The 13,536-nt window shown below is 34.4% G+C and overlaps 1 protein-coding gene across 8 annotated transcripts in view; it reads right to left on the bottom strand.

Moving 5' to 3' along the window:
* The window catches only part of MYOF (myoferlin), a 70,132-nt gene that overhangs the window by 9,118 nt on the left and 47,478 nt on the right, over positions 1-13,536 (bottom strand). For 6 of the 8 annotated variants that reach the window (XM_040563418.1, XM_040563417.1, XM_040563411.1 and 3 more), the window contains 13 exons: positions 12,950-13,092; positions 12,640-12,813; positions 11,422-11,533; positions 9,771-9,848; positions 8,267-8,448; positions 8,003-8,161; positions 7,748-7,846; positions 7,279-7,440; positions 6,597-6,762; positions 5,932-6,008; positions 2,359-2,370; positions 1,012-1,110; positions 215-340 (listed from right to left, as the gene is read on the bottom strand). In XM_040563418.1, coding sequence (XP_040419352.1) covers positions 215-340; positions 1,012-1,110; positions 2,359-2,370; positions 5,932-6,008; positions 6,597-6,762; positions 7,279-7,440; positions 7,748-7,846; positions 8,003-8,161; positions 8,267-8,448; positions 9,771-9,848; positions 11,422-11,533; positions 12,640-12,813; positions 12,950-13,092 — 1,589 coding nt within the window. The remainder of the gene's footprint in view (positions 1-214; positions 341-1,011; positions 1,111-2,358; positions 2,371-5,931; positions 6,009-6,596; positions 6,763-7,278; positions 7,441-7,747; positions 7,847-8,002; positions 8,162-8,266; positions 8,449-9,770; positions 9,849-11,421; positions 11,534-12,639; positions 12,814-12,949; positions 13,093-13,536) is intronic. The other 2 variants (XM_040563413.1, XM_040563412.1) reach the window with 1 other exon arrangement.

Genomic DNA, 13,536 nt, shown 5'->3' with positions numbered 1-13,536 from the left:
ATATTTCTTTGAACTTACCATGTATCACATTTAACGTGAGCCATGTGCAGCTGTTTCTTCTCTGAAAAAAGGAAAAGCCTATACCTAAGCAAGTAAAGAGCATCTGCATTTAACTCTGCTGAAATGCTTGCATATAGATTTACTTAAATGATAAGCTCTTAAGTGCAAAAGACTGTATCCAGCATTTTGTTGTCACCCATTACCTGAAATTTACCTTAAATTCTCCAACCACTGATGGATCATCACCGTCCTCAGTTTTGCCTCTGTACAGCTTAAATGTATCACAGAAATCTGTTAGGTTATTAAATTCAGGTACTTTCTCCAATTCACAGTCGTATACCTTAAAGAAAAAAAAAAAAGGGAAAAAGAAAAGAAAACACACAGTTTAGAAATTATCATATCTATCAGCTCCAACAGTGTGGCACTGCAAAGTGTACTGTATATTTGATGGAATATCTTAAGGACCTAAAGCATTAAAAGCTTTTTTTACTTTTACATCTAAGTGAGTGGAAGCGATGCAATATTTGGAGAACATGCTATCAGGCTTTATTTAGGCCTTGTTAAAAACAGAGTAAATAGCATTTCACAACCTTATTTTTATTTTCTTCATTAGGTGTATTTAGATGAGACATGAAAGTGATCTGGCTTCAACTTTCAACAAAGGGACAGTAAAAGATGCTGTCCTCAGTCTGTTCATACTTTTTTTCAATCTGTAGGTTGAGTTCTAGGACCTGATTGGCAATCAAAACATTAGGAGTAAAATTCCATTTGACTGAAGGTTAGACTAAAATGCTTAACTACAATTATTAAGAGAAGTATTAAGTAGAAAAGAAGCAAAGATTTCTTCTTAAAACTTCCACTTCACCATGTGAATTAATAATAAACCTTTAAATGAAATCACGTACAGCTAAATTTTGAAAAGCGTTTAAAAAAAATGAAGGGATCGGCTCTGACCAGGTTTTGGGTCTGCAAACGTTGGCAAATATTCATTTATTTTATCTACAGCAATACCTTTAAAGTGTCATATCCTTTTTTAATATACTGTCCGCATTTTTCATGTTCTCCTGTTGAAGCATAAAATTTGCTCCACCAATCCACAATTTCTTCCTCCTGAAAAAAAGAAAAAAAAAAGAAAAAAGAAAAAAAGTCTTTTATTGGGAGATGAAGCCTGTCATATCATACAGTACAGCAGAAACAATGAACAGTTAAAGGCAGGAAAAGCCAGAATTCTCTAAAACTCGTTATCAGTTAAATAATAGTAAAAGTTCATCTGCAAGAGGAATAGAATGCAAATGTTAAGGCTGAAAAGATGGAATTTCTCTTACCCAGGGTTAGACATCTAGCTAGCTTGTTAGTCAACAGAGAGACATCTCCAATAAAGCAATTAATTACTGCTATCTAGATAACCATTTCAAACGACTGTTTTCTGGAGCTGTATGTATTTTTCTCCTCCATCTTCCAGCAGTGCAGCACAGCCTAACCACCTAAGTTTTAGATTGCTTAAGTCACAGGAAGTGAATGTACACTTAGCTGGTGCAGTCATTGTTTTGTCTGCTAAGGAAAAACACCATCGAGTCTGGGATTCATTACAGGATTTGCATTCTTGTAAAAACTAGAAGTGAACGTGTTGATTTATTTATTTCCCCTGAAGGAAAAAATATGCTAGATTGCTTTCAGCATTCCCATTTAAGTAACTCTAACTGCTCCGACCATACATCTTTCCATTAAAACCAGTGGATATCATCTGTACCATGAAAAAATCTAGTCAGTCAGTGGTCTTCCTTAGTGATTACCAAATGTGGTTAAAAAGAAGAAGCAATGAAATCTTGAACTCTTAAAAATATTAAGTCATGCAACCGCTACATGTACATGTACAATCTACACATTCCACTAAAACTGTATTCCTGTGGCTTTTTTTCCTATCTTTACTTATTTATTTAAAACTGATACCACTTTTTTTTTTTCAATAGAGTACTATTTTCTATATTTTTCCTCAGGGATTAACATAGTAGAACCATTTGCCCCTGACAACATACTCTAATTGGTAACAGTATTCTTTCGCCGTGTAATCTTTGACTGTTTGGATTTAAAGAAATTCTTAAACTACTATACAAATTACAGATCATTGAATGTAATTTTTTTTTGACTGTCTAAGGTTTATTATTTCAGTCTTACATATTTTTCCTAAATTTACCATTTTACAAGTTGATGGTATATTTAATGTCAAATACTGTCAAAGATTCCCGTTCTCATCTTAATGATTAAAATTTAGGAAGTAATATTGATATATTGATTTTCAATTGAAGTTCTCATTTACAAGAAAGCATTTTGTAGATTTTTAAATATAGTATACATTACCTTTTCTGTTAGCTGCTCATGAGGATCAATTTATATAAAAAAAAGAACAAAATAGGAACAATGATAAGGACATGTTTTGTAGAATTGAATAAATTAAATGAACTCTGAAAGCTTTGCTTTTTTGTATACAATTTTGCATTTAAAGTAACTAATGTCAATAATTTATAACTTTTTAGGGATATTTAGACACAGTATATATATATTTTTTTGTTGCTGTCATTATGGCCTGGATGTTAAAACTATATATACATATATATATGTGGAACAGATATACGTATATGTGCTCCATATATATACACATATATAGATACATACATTTTTATCAGAGCACTTACAAAACTGACTTTATTCTTTTCCAAAGTTCACATACATAAATGAAGTGATTTTTGCACCTTTTGAGTATCTACTTCTTTATAGAATAATTCACTGAAAAAAGAGCATTTTTCCTTTGTGTTATCATTTTTTAGTTGTTTACAGGCTATAGAATTTCAAGAGTCTGAAAAAAAATGTGAATATAAAGTACAGCAATCAGTACATGTGCCTACAGATTTATCAGTGTAAGTGCAATAGCAATCTGCACAATCCAGAATGCTTCACCTGTTAAATCACAGATACTGCAATTATGATCAGATATTCCATTAAGAGTAAGAATCATGCATCCCATTTGTAAGCTCTAATAAGCTAGCATAATTTGTGCTAATGTTTACATTTTGTCCATTGTATTTTAATTTAAAGGCATAATCCATAATTTTTTTTATGCAAAGCAGAATATGCAAAACATTTTATGAGTACAAGCCAAATATATCAATAGGTCAGGACATCATCTGATGTATCATATTCAATTACTTCCATTTTTATTCTGAAAATAATTATCTTGCAGGGATATTCAAGCCTGCTACATTTAGTAATCTCGTCTAACTTCAAAACAGAAATACATTTTTTTTTTCAGGTTAACGTGACACAGATGGTTTTTCTACAGGCAATTAGAGTGATTTATTCTTAGAAGTTGTACCATTACTGATTTGCAAAATTTACAGGCAAAATTCAGGAATTAAATTCTTTGCCATATTTAAATTTGACTTCGTTTAAATGGTGTTTTATAATGTTGACAACCTGAAAGGTAGATTGCATAACTGTACAATAATTGTTTGAACTCCCAATTAGAGCCTTTTCACAAAATATGATTGTGTAGATCTGTGAGTCATTCATTAGAGCATAATACTTAAGGAGTTGGAATTAGGCATTTTGTGGTTTTGTTCCTTTTGTTACTCCCCTTCCTTCCCCCCCTCCCCCCAATACACCTTCAAATGTCTCTTCAAATAATGCACTTGGCAGCTCTGGGAAGAAGAGGTTAGGAAAAAAGACTAAACCAGAACCTTCAGGCCATCTTTAAAAATTCCCCAAACACATAATGAGTCTTCTGTATTTGGATACTATTGCTCCTAAAACTGGTAAGCAGGATGTGCTCATAGAATGGGGAGTGAAAGCCATGATGATAAATTTGAGATTTTGGAGTGAAATATTCACGTGGTAATAACTATGTACCAATTACTGTCCTTTTAAAAATCTATCCATTGACTTCACTATGGATTGTTATATGTGCAATTTTTGAGGTACTATTAGCTTTTTGAACATCTTAAATTTGTGGAGGAAAAAAAAAGAGATGTAGTGGATCCCTACCATAGTACCATAGTTAGGGTTCGAATTTTATTTACTGTAGATTTTATTCTCCACAAAGCTGACTTTTGAACAAAGCTTAAATAACGTGGCTCAATTATTCCAGTTAATTTTGGTGCTTTTAGTACATAGATTCCAAATAAGGCAATAGAAAAAAACATAGTTCAGAAATACCATACAGACATAGTATGATATTTATGACTTTCCAAAGAAGGATACCTTAATTTGTAATTAATCCTACTAGATTTATAAGCATCATTTCCTCCAAAATCTCTCTATGGAATGATTGCTAAGAGAAGCTCAGCCTCAAGGCTACATCCCGTTATCATTCTTTCCCCATCTGCCCCCATTCTGGTCCATGCATTAGCTCTGTACATACATACATGCACTGTGGTTGGAGAAGCCATTTTGCTGAGTGCTGTTGACATACTGCTTAAACACTGGAAATTGGAATGTAATTGATGAAATTTTGCCCTTTTGTATTGTCCTTAGGGTATTGTCTGCGTATCACTTACGCCTTCCTTATTTATTTCAACCTGGATTGTTTCAAATATTGTATCCTTCTCTTATATGCATGTTACCACTGTGTCTAGTTTTACACTATATTTGGGTCGAGTGATGTCAAATTGTTTCACCTTAGAGAAGCATTTAAAAATTTCCCTATCATAGATTAAATCAGGTATTAAAATTCATAGCAGTATTACCACTGGGTTCAAAGTGCTAAGTTTTTTACTTAAATCTTTTTTCTTAAAATTTTTAAAGGAAATCTCTACCATCTGTACCATCTATGAAGTTTTTATATTAGAACAGAAGGCCTAATTCAGATGAAAATTACAGAATCCTTTTTTGCTACTGTTATAAATTAAATATTCATGATACTTTCCATGTATGAGGAAAGTAAATATAAGAAAATGTTCTATGAGACTTTAATTATAGTCTGAATACCATGACATTAAAATAGCGAGGAAGAAGTAAAGGAAGAACAATGCAATCAGTAATGTTACAACAGCAGTGAGAGTTTGAAAGTTAAATTCAGTAGTATTTACTTCGGGACCTCTGTAATGATTAAATTAAAAAGTCTGTCTTTTTGAAAAATCAAAATTGTGGATTAAGAGCCTACAAAATTAATATATTAAGGAGTATAAGCTTAAAGCTTCCTTTATAGTAACAAGCTATCAGAAACTTATGAAAACACCTTCTAACATTGTACAGTCCTAAAATTACTGAAAAAAATCCTTTAAAATATATTGTCTGGAATTTGCCTTCAATCAGGTTTCAATTCAATAGCAAAATTCTGCAGGTGGAATTATTTTTTTTACCTGTAAAGTAAGACTGTACTGTGGTGGTCCTGAAAGAATCAGAGCAGTAGTGTAGAGAGATTCACAAGGCACAACAGAACAGGAAAGAAAAGAGGTGTTAGCACAGGAAAAAAATGTTTCAGTGTTAAAAGTTTTGGATGACTATATGGTAAGAAAGGGAAAGCCATGACTGTGGAAAAAAAATGAACAGCTCTAGGTTTGGGGTAACATGGCTTTGATTCTGTACTGACCAAAGCATTAACCTACTGCCAGCTCTATTTAAAGCTGTTCAGTCTGTGTGGGACCAGACTGAGAGATTAGATTGCATCACCAGTGGACAAGTGGGCAATGTTCTATCATATCCTTTCCATAGCTATTGCATGAATTCATTCCTAAGCTACTGGGTGAACTTTATCTTGCACAAAAAGCTATAGCTTGATGTTTACTATTTGAAAAAAGAAGTGAAAATAATTAATGTATTTCCGTTGCTTTCCTGTCACAAAGAAAGTTTGCTTCATTTCTGACCATTTTGTTGTCTAGATAGTTTCTCAGAAATCACAGATTTGAAGAAAATCAAGCATCAAATTTCAAGCATTACCTGGGCTGCTAGCAGTGGTTGTGCATCTTCCATTTCAATTACCGTATCCTGGCGTGGTGCAGCAGAGAGTAGACTAACTGTAAGCCAAAGATTTTATTAAGGCAACACAATGTAGGAAAAAAAATACCTTACTGAACATTTCCATAGAATTTGAAATCCAGTTACATAAGATGCAAAACAATTCACTGCCTACATGCTTGGACCTCTAAAGAAATCAATTGCCATGTTCTGCTAAAAATAGATATACAGTATATTTCTGTGCAGTATGCACAAACATTTCTCAAATATATAGAATTACAAAAAGTAAATTTTGGAAAAAATACAGTGGATTATCTCAGCTTCACATTCAGAGTGTTCTTGCTGGAATTGTTACTTTGGTAATCAGAGCAGTGGTAATCTCCAAATAGTTAAGCTCATACTAAAGCAGAACTTCAGGATCCAGTATTCTCATTCTGACAGTGGACTTTCCTTTGCACTCTTACACCACCTCAGAGATATATTGCACTACTTACTGAGTTATATGTATTTTTTTCTTTCAGATCACACTATCTTCAAGTAAATACTCAATGTGAGATGGCTATTCAGTACAGTATGCAGAGTAAACACCAAAGGTTGGTTATTCTAGCATCTCATAAGAAGCATAACTTTACATTCCATCTATTTACCTTTCATTTGTGGTGCAATGTCTTCTTTAGTACTGTAGGGGTCACAGCGAAAACTTTCCAGTAAATCAATAGTACACTGTCCCACAATAGGCTTCCGTCCGAATGGTCTGTGGTCTATTACTTTAATAACAAGAGATGGGCTGTACAACTCCTCTTTTGGCAAAAGCTAAAAGTGAAAGGTTAGATTTTGTTTATAATGCAGACAGAAGGAAAATGAACAAAAAAAATCTCCTAAATTAGAGCTGTTACTACATTTATTTAATATTAAACTATTATGTTCTATGGGCGTATGGTAAATTAAATTTCTAACCTCCTATTATGATTAAATAAAAGTCAGTAAGTAAGAATACTTTTAGTTACTATAAATTTTTAGTATTCTTGAATCTTACACAGCTCCCATCCTAGCAGTAGGAAAGTAGCCACACACATACAGGTAAATTGGTGTCTTCTCAAATAAATATATCTATACACTGCACTGGAGCATATAAGACCATAAAACTTTTCAACATATGTACGGACACATTTACACTATCAGTCACACTCAGTGCCTTGCTTATATTAAGTCAAAAAAGGACATGCAAGTTTTTCTGTTCGTGCTTACATAAACAAATCCTTCACCTTTAAAAGTATGGTGTAACTGTTTTTGCTATAGATAGCTGGTATATAGTTTTTAGCAACGTACAACTTTCATGAAGAGAACAGAAGATGGAAAATTCGGTGTCTTTTTGAGATTTTTGATCACCACAGATTCCACCATTTCACCCCCACATTCCACAATGAGACTAGGAGACATAACAGGTGCCAATTGGTAGTTTTTCATGTTCCGCAGCCCCCAAGCCAGAATCTGTAAAATAAAATTCAATGTAAGTAAGACAGAGAGAGATCAATATGCTTAGAATGATACTCAAAAAGATGCTCAAAAAGTAGGAAAGAAGAAATGAAGTCTTTTCAGTAATAAAGGGTGACTGGCAAAATATTTCAAGGTTGTTTTACTAGGAAAGCTAATGGAAAAAAAATCAAACTCAAAAATGCTTATAGAAAACAGTCCCACATATAGTTCTCATAATGATTTTTTTTTCCCCTCGATGCAAACAAAGTTGCTATCTAGAAGATGAGATGACTGCACTTGTTACTTTAAAATTAAACAGTACCTCAACAGCAGTGAGTTGAACTACTGGTCTGATTCCTTGTGGTACCATGTAAAGCTTTGGTGCTCTTTGCGATGGAAGAATTGGAAGGTTGGTGCCGCCCTGTTAAGACACATATATAAGTACTATTTTCTCTCCCCTTCTTTAAATGAAATATCTTGCAAGACAATTCTTCATATTATAACTCACTATGAAAGAATATATATATATATATGATGATTTTATATATACATACATAATATAATAAGAAGTACATACCTTGTCCCTCAAAATAAGTTCTGCAGCAAAAAGAATGTCTCCGCTAGCTTTGCCATCATTTATTACGGGATACCAGAGCAGTTTTGGTGTGACATCCTCTTCTGGGATCAACTTCACCAGGGGAGAACAAACACTTCTTCCAAGGAACTCATCTTTACCCTGCAATCAAAAAATAGTAATTATAGCCATTAATGTTACTGTCAAATATGATAAGAACAACAACAATAATAATAAATACAATCAACATAAAAAGCTTTTACGTACCACTTGGTCACTGTCAAACAGTTCAATAACAGCATTAGGTGGATTCTCAGCTACTGTCCGTGGGTCACCATAGATCTCAATTTCATTAAATATGAGAGTTTGGTCCCATGTAGGATTTAGAGTTGAATGAATGATCTCAGTTGTTTTGCTTTGATGGAGGAAAGAAACATGAGCATACGGATCTGAAATATTATACAAAGATTGAAAGTATATAGTTACAGACAACCACAACCTTATGAAGTTGTAAGCCACACAAGCACAATTATCAAATACAGTTCCTTATTTTTTTATATATTTTATATACCTTATTTTTCTTCTCTTCTGTCATTACCAGTTTTATAAGCCATTCTATATAAAAAAGCCCACTGTATACATCATTTGCATTTAGTAGAGCAAATTCTACTTGACTACTAAATAGCTTCCTTTATACAAGTCATTAAAATACCTTGCAAATCACAAAGTGAACTTGAAAACTAAAATGAAACATTAACTATATGAAGCTCCTCTTAAACACGGTCTGTAGAAGCTTATCTTGTTGTATTCATTGATATACAACTGTATTGACCCATAAATAATACAGGGAGATCTTTTCAGTTCTGACTCGTTAGTGGCAAATCACATTCTCCCAGGCTCTATTGCTGAGATCAGGCTTTGATTTCAAACATGCTTATTTATATCAACCTTTTCCTATGAAACAGCTGAATGATTAAAGTGGTCTTGGTCCACTGTTTGGCAAGTCTTTAAATCATCAGGAGTTCTGTAGAAAGCATCTTATTATTAACAGTTCCTGTACAAATTGCAATTACTATGAATTTGAGGTTAATTTAAAGATTATCTTCAGATTATTTTCAACAGCTTCTGGCTAGGTACCTGACCAGAATGTTATAAAATTTGGCTAACTCTTCAAACTAGTTTTAGAGGAAAATAAAACACAGCCGTCTTGGTTTATCTGTGGGCTAAATCTAAAGTACCCATCTTGAGTTCTACATACATAAATTAGAAGCATTTATTATCTTCTCTTTGTATTGTTCTTTGTATTCTAAACATTCATCTCAGTAATTAATTAATATAAAATACTGGACAGTGACAGGAAGTTGCTGACATAACAGCCACACAGCTTTCTTCATCCTTGCTTTGTACAAACTTTCTTCAGGACAGTTTAGAAACAGCATGTATGCTTTAGTTAGAAGGAGAAGCTAAAGCATGGGGAAAGGGATTGGTCATGGGCAATTCAGACCTCAATGGATTCCCATTCCCTCACTGAGAATTCCATTGGCAGCACTAGGTGCTGCACATTCAGACCACTTATTTTCTTGGCAGCATCTGGGGCAGTACAAACTAGATTTGGTTCATACATAATGAAGTTGAGTCATCTTTCCTGGCATAGTTTCAGTAATTGGGACCTATGCACAGAACTTACAGATGTAAGATACTCTGTAAGTAAATCAAATTAATAGTTCATTGCAAAAGTGTTCTTTGCACCACTAGTGGGATTTTTCCATACCTGAAAAACTGTCTTTGTCTAAAGCCATGAGATTTCTTGCCTGATAGACATAACAGCGAAGGTGGTAAATATATACTCCTGTATCAAAAATAAATAAATAAATAAATAAAAGGTTCAAATGCATTACACGGACATCTTTTCTGAAATTAAGCTATTTTAAGATATACAAACACTTTAAACATTTTCTTAACTAAAGCACAAGCACTGTTGTAATTTCTGCTTTTCTTTGCTAGTGATAAGTGTATTAGTACCAATGCACTAGCACCTGTGAAAATTTGTTTAACCATAACAACTTAAAGCAGAAATGAAGAAAAAACATACTAACGCTATTTAGGCTTTTTTAGTGAATGATCATCTAAAACTCCTTTTACTCAAAAATTCTTGTTTGAAACAGTGATAGTCTAGCTCCTCCAAACACCAATAAGAACTGGGCATTCCAGTACATAATATAAGTATTCACTACAGCACTTGCAGGGACCTAGGGTTTCACACTTTTTGCTATTAGCTCTAGAAAATTATTCTAATTGCATCCCTCTCTGACTAAAAGATTAAAAATAAATAAACAAATAAAATTGTTGCAGGCACAGTGGAATAGCTCAAAATGAGGACATGAGGGAGGTCCCGACCCAGGACAACGTATGGCTATGTTACTACAGATTTTCTCTGAGGATGTCATCTCTAACCCTTTCAGACCTTTGGAAAAAACTGACCCACTCTATCCACAATGAGCTGAAATCCTTGAACTTTCACAGGAAAAGAGGCTATTTTCCTCCTATTGTGATCATTACTTGAAAGAAACAGCAAGATTACTTCCTCAGCTTCTGGAAGACAAGAATCTGGGCACCTGTTCCCAGAAGAGAGATCAAGTCCTGTAGTTACTAAACAAACACCAATGTTCCAGTTAGAGATCCTCAAAAAGGATTTTGAGTCTTAGGAGAAGCATTGGATTGGCCTCTGTTCCTAACACTGGTGGCTCCCACCTCAGTGTTCCCACTTCTGTGAATCCTATCATGGGGATTCCAAGGCATTTTTAGCCAATCGAGCAGGACAAAGTTACTGTTCTGTTCACTTTGCTGACTGACCTATGTGGTCTTCCTGCTTACGCTGGGTCAGGCATTGGTCTGACCCTGGAGTTAGCTGATTAAGTGAGCTACACCAGCAGAAGATTAACTGTGCATATATTGTCCTTGCTGGCTTAGCTCCCTGCATTGTTATGGAAGGATCCTATTGCTAAAATTGCATCTTTTAATAGAGCTTAAAATTAAGCTGTTGCAATGTTTAGCTTTAGAATTCCTGCCCCATAGAGGTTTTACTAATGTCTGAGTGGCATTGAAAAAACTGAGATTACTTGATCCACATAACATTACCTTATTCCATTTGTTATATTAAAATATGAACTGTATATAATATATAATATTATATAATATAAAATACATTATCATTTATATAATAATATGAACTGAAGACTGACATATTGAAATTACCAACTGGATTTTTTGTTAGTAAGCTAAACAGAGCCTGATCAAAAATTGGATGGTAATTATTGCATGAGGTGTATAAACCTTGATGTAAAACACAAAGAATCACAATCCTGTTTGAGACTGAAAAGAGGCAGAATTGATATATAAGAAAGGAATTATTAAGAACTTACTGTCAAAGTAGCAAGAAACAAGTGGCGTATTGGCACCAAACACTTTCATAGCTGACTCCTTGGTTTTCTCTGAACTTTTCCCTTCACCATCATCAGTACTAGTGTCTGCTCCCTAAAATTATGTAAAGAAAAAAAAAAGTCACTGCATGCTTACAAATGCAGAAAGCACTTCATAAAAGTGGACTATATGTGAGAATATACAGGTTTCAGTCTTTCCTCCAGGATAAGGAGAAATTTACCTTCCTGAGTAAATGTACTGTAAAAGATGTTTACTCATGCAAAGGTAATTTCTTGTTGCCACTGAAGCTGTGCAGAAATCAGATCCAGTCAGTTCATCTTCCTTGCCAGAATGTCTTATTGCTGGAGATACACTAGCTACCTCTCAGCAATTACTGCAGGAGAGGTTGTAGGTCTTTCTGCACTGCCCTGTTGCAGAGAAGTTCTCTAAGGCTACCCTAGCAATAGGATAGCCACCTTGACACTGTAGTCAAAAGAGAAACGGAAATTTTTAAACTCTGTGGCACCAAAGTAAGTGTAGAAAGAAAATACTATCAGTGAATCACGGGTTGACATTTGGTGCAAAAAAGAGAAACATGCTAAGGAAAAGAAAAGCAAACTTTTATTAATGCTATACTCAAATCATCAGCTCAGAAAAAACAAACGAGCCTTCTCTTCTAAGGCTGTGCCTTACTGTTATTCACTCCAATTTGTATCTTGGTAAATAGAGCTTACCTATGAAGCTGTGTTAACCTGGAAACTTGAGGTATATTTATATTTTGATGAAATATGACTCACAATATTCTGATTTGTCCTATACTTTATTTTTTCCTTGTGCTTGGTCATTTATACATGCAAATACACTTAAATTATGTGCAGGGAAAGCTTGAGCCATCTTTTCACTTTACTTACACAAGGCACATCTAGTCATTTTGCCTTTTGATCAAAGTCTCACATAATACAATAATAAAAATAATTTATAATTTGAAGAATCAAGTAATAAAATGTGTTATTCAAAAGCCTTAGTAGTTATTTCAGTGCTCTGTTTCAAACTTTAAAAAAATATAAATAATATAAACTGCATTGGTTCCCCAGTTATATATCAATGTATGATTCAGGGACTAAAATAGCTGATTAAATTGTTATTGGTATTTAATTGCTTATCTACTGAAAATTAACAGATTGACCTTTTAAAGACTTTATTAATATTGTGTTCCTTACCAAAGCACCTTCGAGTTTAAAGATAGCTGCTGCACCGTGTGTCTCTGAGGGAGCCATTTTTCGTCTCCATCGTCTTCGACGGAAAGTGTCAGAACTGCGTTGTTTCCAGTGAAATTTCCAGCCAATCAAGGAAGCATATTCCCATCCTTCTTGATCTTCATATGATGGCACCCCCTGGGAGATGTAAATCCCTGTTATCCACAGTATTGTATAAATATCATTAAAAAAAAGGGGGGGGGGAATTGCTCTGGCAGACACTATTGCAATGTGCAAGAAATACAATCTGTGATTGCATCTCTTTTCTGGTTACCCTTCCTGTTGTTACTGCTTGAGCTGGATCCCTCTTACGCTTCCGCACCAGTCTTCGTCGTCGGTGTGTATGATACATTTTCTCTGCAGCAACCCATGACTTTGGTTTAGAGTCTGGAGGAATAGTAATTCCATATTCCCATCCTAAAAAAAAGAATTGAATAGTTACTATATTTCTAGAAACACATTCAAGATGCAAATAAGAAAAGCATGAGTGGTAGTTTAACTGCAGAGGGTGAAGATTTAGTCACAAAGAGCTATTTGATATGTCCTGTGAAGACAGGCTGAGAGAGTTGGGATTGTTTAGCCTAGATAAGAGAAGGCTCAAGGGTGACTTTATAGCAGCCTTCCGGTACTTAAAGGGGGACCACAGGAAACATGGGGGAGGGACTCTTAGTTTAAAGTCTTGTCCTATTATTACAGTCCCTGAAAAAAAGACGGTAAGGTTATATGAGACATTAGGAAGAAAATCTTCACAATGAGAGCAGTGAGGTACTGGAACAGGCTGCCCAGAGACGTCATGGGTGCCCCATCCCTGGCAGCGTTCAAGGCCAGGCTGGGTAGGGCTTTGGGCAGCCTAGTGTCCCC

This window comes from Cygnus olor, chromosome 7 (genome assembly GCF_009769625.2).
Source record: "Cygnus olor isolate bCygOlo1 chromosome 7, bCygOlo1.pri.v2, whole genome shotgun sequence".
Taxonomy (NCBI): Eukaryota; Metazoa; Chordata; class Aves; order Anseriformes; family Anatidae; genus Cygnus; species Cygnus olor.
The sequence above is the reverse complement of the archived record's forward strand: the minus strand, read 5'-3'. Positions and strand labels throughout refer to the sequence as shown.